This window comes from Poecilia reticulata, linkage group LG10 (genome assembly GCF_000633615.1).
Source record: "Poecilia reticulata strain Guanapo linkage group LG10, Guppy_female_1.0+MT, whole genome shotgun sequence".
In the NCBI taxonomy this organism is placed as follows: domain Eukaryota; kingdom Metazoa; phylum Chordata; class Actinopteri; order Cyprinodontiformes; family Poeciliidae; genus Poecilia; species Poecilia reticulata.
Window position 1 is genome coordinate 6,147,713 of NC_024340.1, and position 20,283 is coordinate 6,167,995.

Consider the following 20,283-nt stretch of genomic DNA (forward strand, 5'->3'; position numbering starts at 1 on the left):
ATCGGCGCGCCGCCCCCTCCAGACGGGGTTTTGGCGCCCCCTCTGGTGCTGCGCCCCTATGCGTTGCATACCCTGCATACCCACTTTTTGCGCCACTGCCCCCGGGTCCAGACACTGGTGGTGGAGAAGAGCCTAGGAAGGAGGGAACACTGAGGTGCTCGCCCGGATGGAGGTGGAGATGGGGAAGGAGGTTGGTCGAAGCGCGGCTGAAAGGCTGGAGAGCCCATCTTTGTTGGTGCTTTTGAAGGAACTCTTGTGAGGTGATTGGCTTGAGTGGCTGCGCTCGGGTGCTTGTTGATTGAAGCGTGTGCGGGGTAATGGAAGAGGCCGGCGAGTTGATTGGAGTCTTCCCAGCTTGAATTTAGCTTTAAAGCTTACATTTTACAGCCAGCAACTGAAAGCAGTCAGGATAACATACTTTCTGTTGCACAAAGTAAGTCTGAGTGAATATTTGTTGCTAAAATCATTCATATAAAAACATTCTGCTCATCTGCCCAATTTCACCCAATTCTTCATTCTAAAACCTCTGAAGTATTTTTGATCCAGTTTTTAGTGAAATATCTTAAAACTCACTTGCAAGTGAGATATGCAAGATATGGGAGCTTGTTTTAAGTCAAAAATGTCTTAATATTCACTTTCAACAAAAGGAATAGTTTCACTGGCAGGTTATTTCTGTTAGAAGAAGACATTTTCCCATGTTGTAAGTGAAATAATCTGCCAGAGGAACAAGTCTTTGCTGACAAGTTACTTGTAAATTTAGTTGTCTATATACAGATTCAAATCTTACCAAAAATACTTGCTAAGATATAGTGTTTTTGCAGGGTTGTGGTTGAGTGAACTGTGGATTTTTATTAGAAACAGACTGCTTTCATACTGTAACAGTAATGTTTGCTGTCATACAATACAGAGAAAATATCCACTCAATCATTTCCACTTTTTGACTTCTAAAGATTTTTTTTTTAAAGTCGACATAAAATACCATGTTAAAATCTGAGTCACATTTATATGGCATCTTGTTAGCCTTTCATCCGTTCCTGCGTAGCTCTGCTGTTGATCTGATCAGAAGGACAATTTTTTTTCTGATTTTTCTTTTGTCACTTCATTCAGCTGAGCACGGTTAGACTGATGAGGAGGTTCGCTGTCTGATTACGTCACTTCCTGCTCTGCTGCATACTTGTGCCTGCCACAGCTTGCCTGATGATGAACATTTCTGTGTGATAAGAATGTTAGAATGATGTGTGTTGCTTATCTCACAGATACACAGGACTCAGTCATTTATTTTGTTTGGTTTTGCAGATGGCGAACTAAGCAGAATTTGGACTACAGCTTCCTCATGCTGTACGCACAGGACAAAGGAACGTACTATGTTCAGGTGATTTTAGACTTCTACCATGAAGCAACTGCAGATTTCATGTCTGAGACATTTTGAACATCAAGACTGGAGTTATGTCACCTGTGAGTGGTGTCAGAAAAGCAGTGGACTCAGCAGTTGCGTTTCTATTACAAATGTGCACAAAACTTTGTCGTTAATCCGCAAATGTTGGAAAAAACGCAATTTTGCAATTGCTATAGATTTCCATTAAATATGAAATACAGTTTAAATTACAGATGAATATGTTTGTTCATATGATATGTTTTCATATGTTTTCTAAATGTCACACTTTACAGTTTGTTCAAAATATGCACAAAAAAATGTAGATTTGCCTCATACAGTCATATTCAATTAATTTGAATGAGTTCAGGCCCGATTGTCAAATTTAAAGTATCTCTTGAAAATAACAACCTTTAAGTAGGTATTGAACATATTTCTAATTAAGCCCACATTTCTGTATTAAATATGTTTTTTTATTGGTCTGACTTAATAGTCTGTTATAGTCAGCCATATCCACCTCCTCACAATTCTCACAGACCGACTACTGGCCATCTCTCCATCTAACGGGTCCGGAAAACCTCTAATTCCTGAATATTACTCCAGCTGAGTATGTAGAGGACAATCTGTTTAAACTGTTGTCGAGAGAGATGCGTCTAGACTCTGACTACCTCCGATCCAGAAGCTATGACCTTTTTCAGTTAATAAAACAGTCAACTGAGCAGCAACAGCTGCTTAGTTCCAGAAACTGCTCCTGTTAGCGGTAGCTCTCTCTCTATCAATAACGTGCACTTGTTGTAGTCTAGATAAATTTTAGAGAGTCTCGAGGTCATTATTTTATTAACACCAAAGAAATGTCCGAAGCTCCCTAATTGGTTTTACCTTAATCAGAAGAAAGAACTCATGAAATGACTCAATTAATTTAACTGTCCACAACTCTAATTAGATATTTTTAATACATTTTTATTAGCAGGCTTTAGCAGGGGAAAATTTACATACAGCTTCTACAATCAATAAAATAAGAATTTAATATAAGAAATTAAAATCACACCTAACTTTCCTGTCTACAAATCTCTATACTGTGTCATTAGAGATTAAATGAGTGAGGCTTTGAGATGCAGTTCCATTCATACCCAGATGTCGAAATGATATTGGCAGCAGAAAGCTTTAGTACCATTGGTCAGAGTTCTGACTTGGTGCAGCAAAATCCTTTTCAGAATAGAAACAGAGTTGTACTGGTGGTTGATTCTAAATTTCATGTTTCTATTAACTTTAAGTGGAAATCATCACAATTAATAGAAATAAAGGCTTCCATCTGCGTGTAATCTATGTAATTTCACTTGGTGTTAAAGTTCCTGAAATAATTGGGACTTTTTCATAATATTCTAATTTATTAAACAGGTCTATAGATTTAATATTCAACTATGTTTATTCCTAACATTGTTAGGAAGAAACAATGTTTCAGTTAAGTACGTCACACAAAGCAGAGCTTTGAAACGTTTGACAAAAGCATGAAAAAAAAAACAGGAAAAAAAACATTAATAGTTTCTGGCTTATGCCGATCAATATTTGAAATTAGGTTGTTGCTGTCACAACCTGGCTCTGGGGTTATGACAAAAGAAATGACGCAAAATAATGCTTTGCAAATATTTACTCTGGGAAAAAATGGCCAAACAAACCAGAAGGCAAACAAATGTGGCCCTGAGTGACTAACATTAAGCAGCTCAAACAATTAATTACCTGACAGGTCCATCACACTGACCTCTGACCCCAGACCGATGAATTGTGATCTTGTTGAAGAAGTGACAGTCAAGATTTTCTTAAAGCTACGGGACTTTTAGGATTCCAAATGTGGCGTGATGTTTCCCTCAGCCTTTCTTTGACTCATCAGTTAATGCTACACTGTGTTCTATTCCAGCACTATTTCATTCCTCTACAAAATGTTCTGGAAGTGAGTCTCTAACTATCCGTGTGTTTTCTAGTTGGAAGACGACGTTTTTGCAAAGAGCGGTTACTATAGCGACATGAAGGCATTCGCCACACAGGCATCTTCTAACGAATGGCTCTACCTGGAATTCTCCCAGCTTGGCTTTATAGGTGTGTTTGTCTTTCCTCAAAGCATCGCAGAGGGAAACCTACTCAGAGGCTTGGTTCTAGCATATTCTGATTTTTTTTTTTTTGGGGGGGGGGTGGTTTCCAGGTAAGATGTTTAAGACCAGAGACCTCCCGTTGATAGCCGAGTTCTTCCTCATGTTCCACAAAGACAAGCCTATCGACTGGTTGCTGGATCACATTCTGTGGGTGAAGGTTTGCAACCCAGAGAAAGATAATGTAAGTCTGCTGACCCCAACCAGACCCCAAGAGCTTTAATACTTTAGTCATACTCTGTTATTTTCACTTTGTTAAAACATTAATGTTCCGTCAGTCTGCTGAGAATTATTTCATTTACTACATGATTATTAGAGAGGCACCAATCTGGTATTAATATCTATATCGGTCCTGATGTGGAAAAATATTCCACATCAGTGATGTGTCCGATCCACAAGGGCAGATCTATTCAGTCTAATTCTATTCTTTGTGCTCCGAGTGATGTCATGCTCTAGTATTTATTTTTACGTTATATCTATAATTCCTAATTTCACTTTCTGAACCATTTGGTTTGTTGTAGTTTATTTTTCCATGTTTGACCAAACCTATTGTTTAGTCAGTTTCAGTTTCTTTATTATTTACATTATATTAGCTGTTTATGCTCCTATCTGCACTGACTGAACAAGTTAAAGCTGTTTCTACATGTTTGACCATGTTTGTGAAGCTGTTGGTGTGTTTTACAATGCTGTACTGGTGCAGAGTGCACATTTCTGGCCAATCGCCTGCTTATAAAAAGCCTGACCTGCCGATTACCCCCCGACCCCTTTTTTTTAATAAATTTTTTTTTGGTCTGAGAAATTGCGAAATATAGCAACAAAGTCACTAAGTTGGCAACAGTGGGTGGACTACTGTTCATGGAGCATGTGACCTGGTGGGCAGGTCTGTCAGAAGGAAACACTGGCTGATTTTCAGACCCTTGTGAGGTAGAGAAGATTGATGAGTAAGATCAATATTTCCCTATCGATCTCCCAAAAAGAAGAATTCAGGGACGGTTTATGGGTACACCCCTGATACGGACAAGACTTCCAGCTTTCTAAATCTGTTGTGAGGACATAGTAGCAGTGGACCACTGAGGCTGTGGAGGACCTGCAGGCATGCTCTGACTGGGATGTGTTTAGGACTGCAGCCTGGAGAAATACACAGAGGCTTTTTAATAGGGAGTGCTGTGTACCGTCACACACCAGGGTGAGTCCCAACAATGACAAACCCTGGTTATCATCCAAACTCGGATGTCTAGAAAAGGGAAAAAGAAGAAGCATGTGTGAGTGGGGACAGAGACCAGATCATAGTCACCACATGCAACAGTCATTATAGGAGACAAAGGCTCCCTGACGTAAATCTTCCTGCAAGGTTTGGTGCTTTAAAGTTAACTCCCTAGTGCTTAGAAATAACACTGGGCCCAAAATATCTCATCCTTGATGTAAACTGAAACAAGAGATGTTACACCATATTCTCCGCCAGGCCTAAGACACTCCTGTCAGCACGTCTGGTGGTTCCAACAATTCCAGAGAAAACTTTGTCCTCGTTCTCAGCATGGCTGAATCACAAAACTTTCTCTTAAAGCCAGAAAATGTAACTTCTTCAGGAAAACTTTGGAGCCACATGGCAGCGTCTCTCTTCTTGGCTTCTGCAGTCACACACCCCTCAGGTGTAAACCCCGAGTCTTTTATTTAGTCCAGCTGGTCTGTGTTCTACCCTGAAGCAATGTGTTTCCAGTCTTTAGCATCATTTTTAATACCTACCGAACCCTGCTATGGTCTGGTCTGCTACAAGACCTCCACCATCAATTCTGTCATGAAAACCCGAGGACTAAAGGGCTTCAAACCTTTTCTCTGTCCTTATGAAGTCTTGTGAGTGCCTGGTTATCTCCCACCTTAAAGCCATCAAACCACCCCCCTTCACCCTTGCAAAGCACTTTGAACTGCCTTGTTGCTAAAAATGTGAAAATGTGCTATATAAATAAAAGTACCTTACCTTACCTTAACCTTGCCTTGCCTTGTCTTGCCTTGCGTTGCCTTGCTAACGGATCCAGCATATCCGTAGACGATGCACTCCTTTGTCCTTCAGCATCTGGTCTTCCCAGGAACCTACACCAGTTTGTGGATTTTAGGTGTGCTTCGGTACAATTCTTGCGCCAGTGAGGTTTGTGTTGATCCCTCTTCCCCACATTTAAAATAAAATAAGACCACATTTCAAATACTTTGTTGAAGAATCCATTCCGCTTAATTGATATTCCATAAAACTCCACTCCGGGTTTTCTTGATTGACAGCTCACCCCACCACATGCTCCAAGTATAAACAGGTGAATCGCCAGGGCAGGCTGCTAAGACCTGGACAATGAGTCATGAGGTGATTGAACCTTCTGGTTTAGCTGTGCTAGTGCTAGTGGTTCAGTTCAAGTAAGTGCATTAGAGATGACTGAACTGCAGTCATCTCTAATGACTGCACCACTAGATTTTGTGGTCTTTGCTGGAAAGAAGTTGAACGAAGGTAGAAGTTGATACTTTTCCAAATAAAATACTTTATTTGACAGCACTTCCTGTCTCACAGGAGACTTCCTGTCTCCTGTGAGACTTCCTGTCTCACAGGAGACGGGAAGTGCTGTCTCAAGTGCTTTTTGATCAGCTTTTTGATATCTCAAGTGCTTTTTGATCACTTGATCAAAAAGTGACCAACATATCCCCATCAGGGCTGGATTCCTGATGGGGATCTAGTCCTGGATCTCTCCAGATGTGTTCATTAACCTTTTGGAGGCTTTTGATTTTATCTTCAGCTTCTGCATGCAGCATATCAGCATAATAATGACTATCTTGGGTGTTCCAACACGTGATCTCTGCTCTCACTAATAATCAGTGGGTTTCATTTGCAGAAACACTGTGATTTACAGAAGGCAATGCTGAAGAGGAGATATAAACCCTCACTCTTCCAGCATGTTGGCCTTCATTCCTCTTTGCCTGGAAAACTGCAGCGTCTGAAGGTGAGTGCACCTCTGACCTCTGACCTGTCACGTCTCTGTCACGACCTCTGTCTGTGTGGAGCTAACGTCAGAGTGCCACAAAAGCACCAGACAGCTTCATTGATTACATTTAAATGACTCCATGGGGAGATGGAATCGATCCAATCATACTTATTTTTTTCACTTTATCACAAAAACATTTTCTGGATGAAAAATTGAAATCCTGACAGAGAACTGATGCAACTTCAAAAGACTTTAATTTTTCCCAAAGGGAATTTAAATGCTGTAGTTACTCATATAATCCTACAATCTGTGGATGGTGATGCTGTGCTTAGGAAAAATCTGTGGTAGCAGTCTGTCTTTGTTTCACACAATTTCAAAAATAAGAAAATAATAATAATTTTAAAAATGGCTAAACATTTTCCGCAAGATATTTTATAAAGCAAAACTGCAGGTGTTCGAAAAGGGAGCAGGAAGAAGCAACCATCCATCTCCCCTGCTAGAGTTCGCACTGTTCATGGCAGTGGAAATGCTGCTTTCCTCGTCTGATACCACGTTCATCTTATTCCCTCCTGCCTCTCCTCCGCTGCAGGATAAGGACTTTGGGAAGCAGGGTTTGTTTCAGGTTCACAGTAACCCAGCTGCTGCGGTGAACACCAGCATGAAGCACTACCAGCAGCACAGCCTGGAGCGGCTTTACAAAGGAGGTGACTTCATGTGGGCTTTGACACCGGTCCAGGGCGACTACATCCTCTTCAGCTTCCCTCAGCCCATCCGCATAGCTGGGTCAGTCGTGTTTTAGCTTTTTGATCAGCCTGATGGGGAGATGATTAACAGCCTGTTGATATACTGTTGATGGGGAAGTGTGAGCAGATGATACTTTCTGCATTTTGAGCCAGTCTTGAAACAGAATTTAAAGCTTCTGAACTGACTGAACACACAGTCAGTTTAGTGAGTTCTCAGTAAACTGTGTTTACTGAACAGATGGTTTAAGATTCAACTGAAACAGTTGAATCTTAAATCAACTGTTTTAGGGTGTGTTTGCTTCTTATACTTTACCCTTTATGTGTATCATAACTGAGCATATTGAGCATATTTTCTGTTGTTTTCGCAGAAATTTTCTGACAGGCAAAACTTTGAATCATGTTCAGACGCCGCCAATAATTTCTGTGACCTAAGGCAATTGAGGCTACTGCTAGCCAAGCTCTAACACTGAAATGTCTCTCCCCATGAGCAACAGTCAAAAGCAATGTGCAACTATACATAAAGCAATCCAAACTTCTCAAAAAAGCTAGGTAGTTGCATTTTATTCAAGCTGCAGTAGATAACTTTAATAAAAAATATGTTGTCTCCATATTTGTTAAAGCTTTCACGATGTCGTAGCAGTTTCTGAGACATATGATCTGTGAAAACAATCAATTTCAGGTGCTGTGGTGGTACTGGATCAAAGCACAACCCATGTATTGAGGCCTTAGTCCTCATGCCAGTGGTTACAGTTTCGATTCCCAACCTGGTGACATTTGCCGCATGTCTTCCCCCTCTCTCATAACCCTTTTTCTTGTCAAACTACTTTCAAATAAAGGCCACTAGAGCCAACAAAACCTTTTAAAAATATATATATATGTATCAATCTCCTCCATCTCCTTCCTGAATTACTATTACTGGTTAAAGTAATGCACCGTTCTGACCAAAACAACCAATCAGAACTAGTAGGACGCTCTTAGTGCTGTGAATTAGCCTCATTCACTCACTGCTAAATGTGCTAATGGTAAAGAAACAACGWATCGTTACAAGAAACCGTTTATCTGCCGTTATTGGTAGCTATGCTAACTAAACAAAGCATTCACAGTTTCAATCTGCAGAGCTCTGTGCTATGCTAACTGCAGCATGGCACAAATCGAGGGGAAGGAATGATGAACTTGACAGCACATGAGATTGACAGCACTAAACTCTCCTGACACTGACTGGTTGTTTCTAGCACTGGGAGAAGGCAGAGGAAATAGATTTTTCACAGATTACCTCTCATACCATACTGTCACAACATAATGACAGTTTTAAAAAAATCTGTGAAAAAATATTGATAAAAAAGTGAAAGCTTTAATTACACTCAGAAGAGAACGGGTCAGGGGGGACGTGGGTTAGAGCTGCTGCTGACTGACTCATCTGTTAAATGGTAAAAAGTATAAGGGGCAAGTTAAATATATGAATATGTTGGTAATTTATTTCCTTAATTCATTAAATGTTTGTGAAATGGAGGCAAACAGTAGTTTGTAGTTAAGCTAATTATGCTAAATGTTTGACAATCTCACACAGTCTACTCACCTCTCATGGAGAAAAACTGGGTTATAAATTAACACTCTTGACTTTTTTTATTTCTCCCTCTCTTTTTTTGAAAACCTGAATTTATAATTTTTTTAAGCAGTATAGTAACTGCCACAATCATTCGTGTCTTCCACTGTCTGCAGCTGAACAGAGTCACGGTGAAGTACTCCAAGCAGGAACCATTTAACGCAGATAGGCGGGTGTTCAGGGCAAATATGGATGTGTGTTTTTTTATCTGGGAGTGGGAACATTACATTTTTACTGCTAAAACAATCTCTGAAAATACAATATGATTAATTTTGTAATTGACAGGGCCCAGATTTTTATATTTTGTTTTAATTTCTATGAACAAAAAATAAATAATTAAATTGGGGAGGGCCCCCTGTTGGTCAGGGCCCCTAGAATTGTCATCACTTTTCCCCCCTATACCGCGCCCTGGGAAGAGACTATTGTAGTGCTAAAAGGAGTTAGCTTATCAGCATAGCTATTCAAGCCTAGAATGTTATCTGAATGCTAAACATATAGCAGCAGCACAGACTCTTAACGTCATCATCTACAGTCCACATGTCTAAAGACATTCCATAAATGATCAGGAGTTCCTGAAACTCTGGAATGGATAGAATAACTTTGCACCAATCTGATGGTGGAATAATCTAAATAACAGAATTAAAATAACAAATATCTTTGTTGGTGAGCTGAGTTGTCTGATTACTCAATAATTTAGCACCAAAAAGGGTTCTTGAATGAAAATGTTGCTCATTTTGTCGATATAGTTTTTGATAAAATGTGATTAATTGCAATTTATTAATTACAGACCCTGCAATAAACTGAATTAAGCATTATGGTAATCTAGTCCACCACTATTACTGAGTTATTGGTCAATAAAAATGTCTGTTTTTCCTGTAGGTATGTGTTTCGTTGTGGAAACAGCCAGACAGTGGGGGATAAATTCCACAACACCACAGTGGAAGTGCTCTCCAGCAATGTGAGTTACCTGTGTGTGTGGGGGGAGGGGGGTGCATGCTTGCTCCATGTGAATGTTGGTTCTCTGGTTGCTCTACCTGCTGACGGCGCCCAGAGTCTTGGTTTTCATTGCAGGTGTTGATGCCTTAGGAAAGAGTGGCAATGTAACAGGAAACACCCACCAGAACAAGCTATCTGTTATCACTGCACCACCCACAGCACTGTGTGTCTGTTCAGCCACACTTGAGGCACGTTAAAAGGGAAAAGTGTTTATGTGACAGCTGACCTTTGAGTAAAGTTAGACAGACACTGGATCCCTGAGTGGAAGATAAGAGAGAAGCCACATTACAGGAGATAAGTCTAGTCCCCAGGCTTCAGGTTGCACTGCAGCCAAAGGGAACTGCTGCACGGCAGGAACAGCTGGCAAGGAAAACTATGTTCTTTAAATTTATTACATCAGAATATTGAAATGATTCTAGAAATTGGGTATTTTTTAAAAAGTGACAAAACTTAAGTCAAAGGTAATTTGGCCAAATCAACAACAAAAAATGAAAGTAAACCGATTTAGTGAAGCTTCTTCTGATTGAAGTTGCTGAAAACATTGAAAATGAGAATCTGCCCCAGAACAAAAACAAAGACCTGGAGGTGATGATGGAGAAGACGGAGGCGTTATCAGCCTGTCGGAGGATTCAGTCTGTCTGCATGGGGTGAGAAATTCCAATGTTCACAATCACTGCTGTGTGAAACAGACGAGTTAAGATTGAATGAAACTCAGTGAACAAAATAGAAGAAAATGGTACACTCAAAAGATAAAACCCTTATTTTGAAAAGCTCACAGAAACCAGTTTTACTTGATGAACTGTACAAGTCACAGTCGTCCACTTCAAACAGCGCCGCATCAGGCTGGAACAGCAAGATAAAGTCATATATGAAGGCTTTATCAAGAAAATACTGATATGTTGCTTCTCTTAAAATATTCGGGCTCATTTTAAGAGATCTAGTTTAACCAATCCCACTGCTCAATCATATTTAATTAAGTTGTTCTATGCAGCACTTAGTCAACCCAGGCCTCAGGTAAAACGACTTTAGTTGGATGAACAATGAGATCTTCCAATATCTAACAAAAACAAAATGTCCTTAACCATTTACAGGACATCAATGGAGAGGTGACGTTTTCTTAGATTTGATCTGTAAACTGAAAAGCTGTCCAGGAGTAATACTAGTTACCATGGTGATTACAGGTGCACCAATTGCAGTTTTCTGGCCGATCGCAGATCTTTACGAAGTCTGTCCTGCCTGATTGTAATTTTGATCAAAACCAATGTTTTGGCTGAACAGAAATGTTCTACGTTAGCAACAGTGGAGTGACTGTTGTTAAGGGCACATGTAGATGTGATCTGGTGGGTGGGTCTATCAATCAGCCCCCTCTCAGTGAAGGGTATTGTAGGGTATAGTAGCTAACTTCGCAGTAGTATATAAGATTAGTTCCACATGCACATGTAGGCCAATCTCCCACAATTAAGCAAATTTGGGTTGATTTTATTGGCACGCATCCAGCTTTCTGAACCTGAAGTTATTTTTGCTGTGCAACCAGTTCCAGGACTGGCTGTTAGTCCATAAGATGATTCATTGTTTAATCAAACAGATTCTAAAAAGTGAAAACAGATTTGCTTCATAAAATGTTCAGGGTGGTTCTCCCAGGGCACCAAACTGGCTATGACCACCACTATTCAGCCAGAGCAGACACCAGCTGATTAGCTCTGGCCTCCACTTCATTCATATTTCTGGGTTTGCTTGTTGCACCCTTCTTTTCAAACCCTAGCAATAAACAATCATGTTAAGACTTCACCAGTCATTAGGTAAAACATGGCGTCCCTCTCTGTGCTGGGGTAAAAACATGGTTACTAGGCATCTCTCTGTCCTCTGACTCCTCTGTGTTTGTGTCTCGTAGACAACGGCTGCAGAGAAGCTCCTGGCTGGCTCACCATCTAAATACAAGCAATCTGACAGCAGCTTCATTGTTATTGGTGAGTAAATGACATGTTGAATCCATAACATGGTGCCCTTAATGTGTCAGGTGGATCTTACTCTGCACCACTACAAGCAAAGGTATGGAAGAAGAGCAGAATTAGTCTTAATAAGCTGGATTGTCTCCGGGTGTTTGGCGAAGACAGCATCCAGCCTGCAGACTAAACTAAAAGGAGCCTTCTTAGCATGGCATTTACTGAACTGGACTCCCTCCAGTCATATTATGTAGTGTGCAGCAGACCATAAACAGCCTGACTTTATGGAACAGGTGCCATCACGTTTGCATGGCCCTTTATAAAACACAGACATGAACCTCATCCACAGGAAATTTATCAGTTATCAAGCCTCATAACTGATTACTCAGCATGCATTAGGCCACCTGCCATGGAGGTTCTTCTGTGAGCAGAAGGAAGTCTGTGGGAATGCATGTTGTGAAGGCAGAGCAGCTTGTAAACAGTGATACTGGATGGAGTCGGACCTTTCTGATGTCAGGCCTGCTCCACGAATACCGTTTCCTTTTCCAGAAGAATAAGCTGACAGGAAGTGGAAGTTTGAGGATAAAAACATTTACACCAAATATGTTCCAGACCAGCGTTGTTCTAGAGGTGCTGTCGATCAGGAGTAATTAATCATCTCCAAAAAGAAGCAAAGGGTCAGTATCGGCATGGTAACGGTGTCTGTGTAAATGGCTGCAGGCTATACAAAGAGCAGTGATACTAATATTGTGTGAAAACGAAACGCTAAACCCTGCTAGAGTCTAGGGCTGAAATGATTAGTTATGACTAATCGATTATTAAAGTAATTGTCAACTAATTTATTAATTAACTAGAGTAAACAAACTCAAAAATCCTATTAACCTTTTGCTGTCTAATTAATAATTGGTTAATGCAAAAATTAACCAATTAACCTGCAAATAATCAAGCGTATACTACAGGAAGGCCACTGTTGCATTTCTACGCAAGAAAATGTTTTTCTTATTTAAAAAGGAGCTGAATTATTTGTACTGATTGTGACAGCAGCAGGTAACCAGCTGTGTTTGCTGCAGATAAATTTTACAACGGAGTGGCTGAAGGAGAAATCGATGAAGTTCTGCAGCCCATCTCAGCTCTGCGCCTGGTGGTTCACTCCAACTCAGACGTCTGGGCTCTGCTGAGCGAGGTCAGAACCCGGTTCCCATAGGAACGCCGAGTCACTGTTCATCAACAAACCTCTTATAAATATATAAGAGAATTTGCACATATTTTCCTTTCATATACGCCTTTGGTCTTTGTTGGCATAGAGATGTTTTTGCCCACATTGACAGGATGACATCACGGACTGGTGACAGAGGCGTAGAGATACAAACCTTTCAATGTCTAGTGATTCAATTCTGATTTTTAGGGTCACGATTCAATTCAGAAATGATTTTTAACTCACAAACCAATTTTTCTATTCAAACAGTTTGGAGTTTGTGTTTAAATTATGCGAGAGCAAAAGACAAGTTTAAGAACAATTTAATCCACCACTATCACGTTACAAGTATACAAGCCGCCAACAAGACCTAATGTTCCAGAGGTTTGTTCAGTTTGTTCAGCCATGGCATCAACATCGGACCCTAAAATCCGAGTGATCGGATTTCAGGGTCTTGTTCACACCGGCCAGGTGTTTAATTCCACATGGTTACACATCTCACTAACTGTGTGTATGTACATAAACACAGAGAGAATTTATGGAGGTTTTCTTCTGATAATTTTTTTATACGATAGTCTTTATACTTCAACAGTATAAAGACTATACTGTTGAAGTACAAAGACTTATGAGGAGAGGATGGTGAGTTTAAATCAGGGCTCATACTTCCAGAAGTTGAAAGTCAGGATTTAGATGAGCCTGTGTAACATTCCCTGAGCCCGTATTCAACTCAGTCGGGATGATATTAATACTGGTGGCATTGAATTGAACACAAAATAACCTGTTAGAATCAACTTCCTTTAAAAGTTTCTGTTGCTGGATCAGTTCTGTAGTTCTGCTTTCTTCTGTTTCTGGTCTTGTTCATCAGTTTCAGGTTGAGTTGTTGAATGTTTAGATGAATATTCCCTCTGTTTTTAGATGTGTAGCTAGAAGTATTTTTTTTTAAACTTTTGGACAGATGTTATGATGTATAACCATGGGAACAACGTATGGGTTTTAGAAAAATATAGGAGGTAACTAGCATCTTAAAAACTAAAATAATACCTGAGTGATAAATCCCAGAGGAGCTGAACAGGCTTCAGAGCAGGAAGTTGATTATGAGGAGGGATCTTATCCCCTACTTCAACATCTCTAACCATACGGTTTGACAGAGATTTAAAGAGGAGCGGCAAAAGTAAATGAGGTGGATTAGCAGATCTGCTAATAACTGATGATTGTCATCCAGGACATGTTTCTACTGTCTGCCTGGAGACTGAGCTGTTGGCATGTCATGACAGTCATGAGACTGTCTTCAGTCAGAAGTTACTTGAATGATGAGTTGCAACAGCGTTTATGTTTCCTTTGAGATTTTTGATCCTTAACTGAAAGTGATTGAGGAAGCCCTATACTTTGGTATAGATCTACACATAAATGATCTACCCAGATAGATCTGCATTCACCTGATTACACAACCGAAACACAAATGTGTCAGACGTGTCGTCAGTATTTTCAGGAAGTCCACAGAGAAGGTGCCCAGTTTAATAGTTACTGGAACTTCCTCTGATGTTTTGTGGTGATATAATCCCCCCTCCCTTCTTCTCTACCTCGCCTCCTGAGTTAACCTAGCTAATTATTCTCTACGTCTCAATAGAAGGTCTGGTCACTTAATAACTAAACGCATAATGTTTCTGGTCAGTCTGATCTTTCACCAGATCCATGAGGTCTAGACAAAGACTGTTTGTGTCACAGGGACACAACCAGACAAATTCTGTAATGTTGATACATTACAGAATTAGCCAGGATCAACAGCTTTGATCCTGGCTTATTTCATTATAGTTTCTCCAGGGTGAGGGACCCATCAGAAGTGAACCATGTCCATGGTTGGATTGAGAACTTTGGAGCGTGTCCAGATTCATTGCTATGGTTTAGTTTGTCTGTATGTGGAGGGAAGCTGTGGGGGGTAGAAGATATTCTTAGTCATGGTTACCACCAGAGAGGCAGATAAGATAAACATTTTTCAGCTGCTGTTGGGTTTGTATTGTCTTGCGTTTGCTATGCAGGGTATTGTTTCTTGGGATGAAAGATAATGCACAGATGGGCAAGTAGAAACACATCCAACATGTCTGAGCTCAGAAACATGTAGGAAGCAGACGGTAGTGATAAAGACAACTCTCAACTTCTCGTCTGCCCGTCATGTTTTCAGCTCAGACCTGTTTGGTCTGCAGGTTTTAGATGCTGCACAAATAAGAAAATGTTACCTTCTGGTAACTGTCTGGCTGCTACTAAAGTTACGGGTAAAGCAGCAGAAACCGGTTCAACTTGTTCTTATAAATATCTAAATTTACTCTGGTTCATATTATTTGATCATTTTCAGATAAACATTACATTATATTGTCTTCTTCTCTGAATGTCTGTTGGTTGCTGGAGGTTTTCACCTCCAGCAAAGCTGTGAAAAATGTGAAACAAACATTAGTAATGCTGAAACCAAACTGAAACGATCTGTCATTCTGGTTTCCTCTGCCCGTCAGATTCACATCAAGGTATGAAGACAAAGCGCGCCCTCTGCGGGACAAAGACTCTAACTACAGGGACATTTTGAAGCCTGATGAGCAGATCACCTATTGGTGATCTGAGAGGAGCTTCAGACAGAAATCTGACTCATGTTGAGTAACCATGGAGGAAGAAGCACTCCACCCACTGATTGGTTTGCACAAACATAACTTGTCACACATGTTTTTGCACTTTGACAGATTTTTATTCTAAGAAATAAATATGTTTGAAATATCAAGTCAGGGTTCCCTTTCATGTCTTCAGGCTTTGACTTGGCTTACTTTAACCTTGTTAAAAATTACCTTTAGCGAACAAAAAGCCTGTGTTCATATAGACCAACTCCCCACAGATAAGATTTCTAGTCTGTTAGTGACCCAGAAAATGTCAAACAATTGAGATCAACTTGAAGTCATGAATTTAAAGTAAGGGTGCTCAAAGTAGTCCAAATCTTAACAAGGTTTTCACATTATTAAAGTTTGCAAAAAAAAAAGTATTTTCTGATCTTTAAGAACAGTATTTGGGTCACTCAGCTTTTATAAATACCAACTGTATTTAGCCACTTTTAATAAATGAATTAAAAGCAGATTTTGGATCTCTAAAATCAGTTGATAACTTTGAATCTGTTTACTGTGAAATGAATGAGAAAGTAAAAAACAGATTTGTGTTGTACTTATTTTGTTTGTAAGCTTTTGTCAGTAATAATTTGCTGTAATTAAAGAAAAATAGTCAATCTGCATCAACCACCTTTCTGGCAGATTTTTGAAAAAAAAAGAAAAACATGGATAATTATCTAATCTGTGTCAGTCTGAGACAGGAAATCCAGAATAAATGCTTTAAGTTTCATGAGTGGAAGTTGAGATGATGAGAAATGAGCTCCTTTGTGTCAAACCATCAGTACCAGCAGTCTGATGTTTTATTAAATGCACAAAAACAGCCTGACAAATGTTCATCAGAAACAACCATCACAACTTTATTCAGTCAGTAATATTAGAAATAATAAAAACGATAAACAAGCACAACGGGGTAGAAGACCTCTAAGAGTCTGGATGCTTTAAATCCAACATGGCTACCAATCACAGGAAGCACAGACCGAGACGTTACTGAGCACAGCAGGAAACACTGACTGCTTCACCTGTACAACAGAACTAATACTGACTCACTGAGGGTTCCTGAACACGGACAGAGGTTCCATGTTTCAGACAACAGAACGTAATGGAATGTGTGACCACCAGAGGGAAGTGTTGTTTCTGCTGTTCTCCGGCCGCAGAGTGGCGAAATCAGCAGATAAACAGTCTCTCTGCCTTCCAGCCACCTGCGCTTACAAGCACTGGAGCCACAGCACTCTCTGCAGGCCGTCAGGATGATGTGGGCAGATCTCAGGCTTTCAGAGCGAGCAGCTGGTACTGCAGAACCAATGGTCTGAGTGGCTCCATGAAGAATGAAGAAAACAGACTGTCCGACTGCACTCACCTTCAGCAGCTACACAGCAGCTTCAGTTGATTTTCTGCCATTGATATCTTTCTAGGACTCAAACGATTAATTGGAGTGATTGTGATCGTTATTAAATAATTGTCGACTAATCATTAACTAGAAGCTATAGACTCAAAAAAAGTTAATATGGCTATTAAAACATGCTGTATGCTACTGTGCTGCATCTTTGGCAATAAAATTATTTTTAATTATTTTTAAATTAATTGTCTTAATGTATAAAAAGGCTTACATGATTAAAGGAAAAATTTGTAGAATGTGCCAATTTTTTTGTCTGATTAATCATCAGAATAATTGATTAATCGATTACTAAAATAACCATTAGTTGCAGCCCTACGTCTTTCTCGAGATGAACTGCAGATTTTTGAAATCATGGAGATAACGGGTTTATTTTTATCCTCTCTTTTTTCTGCTTTGTTAACTAAATTATGTAGCAAATGTGTAGTTTACCTGAGTGATGTCATGTATCTTGTTTATAACACAGTATTTACAGTGTGAGTGCTTCAGGTATTAAAAATAAATTGGATTTCCTAAATTCCACCTGTGTTCGAAAAGAAAAGTTAGCATAATTGTGTAAATTAATCAAACTCCGTTTTGAAATCTATTTTAGGAAAAAAAAGTCAAGTAAACTAATATGCTGAGAAATGAAACAGCTCATTACATCATAACATGATTCATCCAATCCCCTGCTGATCCTCTGGCTGACTCCTCCTCCTTCTAACCAGCTTATGTATCTGACGTCTCCAAAACCTATCTAAACAAAGCAACACTGCCCCCTAGTGGTCAAGTGAAGATAAATACCAATATTTACATTCAGGCTTGGCATTATGTCCCAGACAAGATGCTATTAAAGAGTCCATGAGGCCAGACACTGCGACCTTTCCGGGTCCGACTGGGCCCTGTGATGTCAGAGGTTCTGCCTACTTCCGTTTACTCTTGGTGTCGGTCGTCTGGAAGACACTAGAGGCAGACATGAGATTCTCGATGTACTGGCCCAGAACCTGGTTCTCCGACTTCAGCTTCAGGTTCTCCTCCTTCACTGCATCCACCCGGGCAGACAGGTCTGGAACACACACATAGTCCACGTCCAGGATGTCAGTCTGCAAGGCTGTTTGCCTTACAGAAGAGAAACGTTGACTAAGGTAGTAAACAATGTCAGGTGGAACTGTGCAACTAAAGTGAAAGAAACTGCACCGATTCAGAGGAGCTAAAGATTTTAAGTTACAAAAACATAACTGATTGTGCTTTGCAATATAACCTGGATTAAAAACACATTTTATGATCATTTCCAGGTTATATATTAACCAGAATGTGATCTTTATAAATAAACTCAGAGCTATGGTGGCCGACAGGAGCAAACACTCAGCAAACGGCCGAACGTGCTGCTGCACACACATGGATGATGAAAACTCCAAAACACACAAACACAAATAGAACAGAAAAACACTGCAACCACAGGAAATAAAAGAAAAGGAAAAATGGGGCAAATGGCTTTAACAAATGCAAACATGAAAAACTGCAGACCCCAGTACAACTAGTGAGAGTCTAGAATAGCTATTGTTATTTACATAAATGTACTGCTGTAATGTATTGTAAAAGATTGCATTTCAATAATACCTTTTCTATCTTTACTGAGAGTCTGACCCCAGGTGATTTGTTGGTTGACTCCCACTAGTGGTCAAGAGCTCTTCTGTTTTACAGAAAGAGCTTGCAGCATTTCATGTCAGCCATTTCTGCTAATCACAGCATTTTCTCCCTTGCTCTTGTTTCCTGGGACTGCAGTCTTTTTTTTTTGTTTGTTTTTCTGTTGATTTGCTGGTTTACATATGTGTGTTTTGGAGTTTGGATCACTCATGCGTTTGCAGCACGTTTCGTTGTTTGCCGCTGCCTGCCACCATCCAGATCACTCTGTCAACTCGCAACTCCCCACTTCCTACCAGCTGATCCACACAAATGTGGAATAATATTCCAGGAATAACTGACCAATTAGAAACACTCACACTCAGGATTCAGGTAATGTTGCATAGTCACCATGCCAAGTATGTGCAGAGGGGGGGTCAAGGGGTGCTTGAGCACCTGCCCCTTTTGTTCCTTGCCCCCAAGTGCCCTTTTGGTCAAATTTATGTATTTTTTTGGTATTATAATTTCCTAAGCCCTCTTCTGACACATAATAACATTTACTAAAATTATTTGTTTTTTTGTTGTGGTTTCTTGTACAACATAATAAGCCTTGTTACCTTTGACCTTTTGCCCATGGAGCATGACGCAGTTGCCTCTCGCGCAGTGAGATAAGGCGGCTAACTGGAGTTCAACGTAGCAAACGTTCCAGATTACAGAACAGTTTTTGGTGAATAAAAAAAAAAACGTTTTTGGTGAATAAAGTGGAGTAGACTTGCTACTTGTCAGATGACGGGAAACTTTGAACGTATCGTTTCTGCTTCAGCTCGGAGTCGCAGTTTAAGCAGAGAGGTAATGAAATACAACAGACACTGACAGGCCTCTGCGTCTGCCTTTCTCTGAAGAACAACTGAGCGGGAGGAGACAGGCAGGTGAGGAGAAACTGTTCTTATCTATCGATTCAGTATTTTTTATCACACAGACATTAGGCTGTTGTTGTGCTATTAGCTAGCTGCTAGCTAACGACTTTGCTAGCAAAGCAAGACAACCAAAAAGCTTCTCCCCTGTATCTTTAATGATATCAGTCATTCTTCAGTATTGCTTATGCAATAGGAGCACATCGCCTGTCCTAAACCTGTCATCTCCAAAATGGATATATGTTTTCTAATTTCCTTTGCTGCATAATGTACATTGCATTTATTCTAGCGTTAGGTAAATGTATCTTGACGGAGAATAGCACTTAAATAAAAGTCCAACAAGGATATTTATTTAGAATTAAAAATAACTCACCCTGAACTACCATGATAGATATAATGTATGTAATAAAAGCATGTCATTAATGAAGGGGAAAACCCAGACTTTTAAGTTTAGGGTCTGGTTCATTATTCAATGAAAAATAAATAAATAAACCTCAGTTAAGTAAAATAAAATTGTAATCAAAACTTGGTTTTTAAAACAAAAAGCTTTAACTTTTTAAATTATTATTAAATAACTCATTTTTGTCTTGTGAACTTAAAAAGTTATTTGCCAAACATAAACTTTAATTTGCACACATCAGAAATCTTTTGTTGCGATTTTGGGCCCTGTTCACGACGTCATGTGAGAATCACAAGCAAAACTTTGAGTCACAAACAAAAACTTAGAATAGCAAGAAAAGATTTCTGACAAGCGCAAATAAGTTTGTTTTGCAAAAAAA

At 39.8% G+C, this 20,283-nt stretch overlaps 2 protein-coding genes across 4 annotated transcripts in view; one reads left to right on the forward strand and one right to left on the reverse strand.

Annotated features, from left to right (window-relative positions):
• The window catches only part of zgc:154054 (Alpha-1,3-mannosyl-glycoprotein 4-beta-N-acetylglucosaminyltransferase B-like), a 45,581-nt gene extending 29,861 nt beyond the window's left edge, over positions 1-15,720 (forward strand). For all 3 annotated transcript variants that reach the window (XM_008419747.2, XM_008419746.2, XM_008419748.2), the window contains exons 7-15: positions 1,297-1,372; positions 3,352-3,466; positions 3,570-3,700; positions 6,387-6,494; positions 7,066-7,259; positions 9,702-9,780; positions 11,710-11,785; positions 12,832-12,944; positions 15,461-15,720. In XM_008419747.2, coding sequence (XP_008417969.1) covers positions 1,297-1,372; positions 3,352-3,466; positions 3,570-3,700; positions 6,387-6,494; positions 7,066-7,259; positions 9,702-9,780; positions 11,710-11,785; positions 12,832-12,944; positions 15,461-15,478 — 910 coding nt within the window. In that variant the 3' untranslated portion in view covers positions 15,479-15,720. The remainder of the gene's footprint in view (positions 1-1,296; positions 1,373-3,351; positions 3,467-3,569; positions 3,701-6,386; positions 6,495-7,065; positions 7,260-9,701; positions 9,781-11,709; positions 11,786-12,831; positions 12,945-15,460) is intronic.
• A 707-nt stretch (positions 15,721-16,427) lies between these two features.
• LOC103470997 (short coiled-coil protein A) lies at positions 16,428-19,096 on the reverse strand. The gene has a single exon (XM_017307222.1). The coding sequence runs from the start codon at positions 18,365-18,367 to the stop codon at positions 17,891-17,893; it is 477 nt and encodes a 158-aa protein (XP_017162711.1). The 5' UTR covers positions 18,368-19,096; the 3' UTR covers positions 16,428-17,890.
• Positions 19,097-20,283: the final 1,187 nt, after the last annotated feature.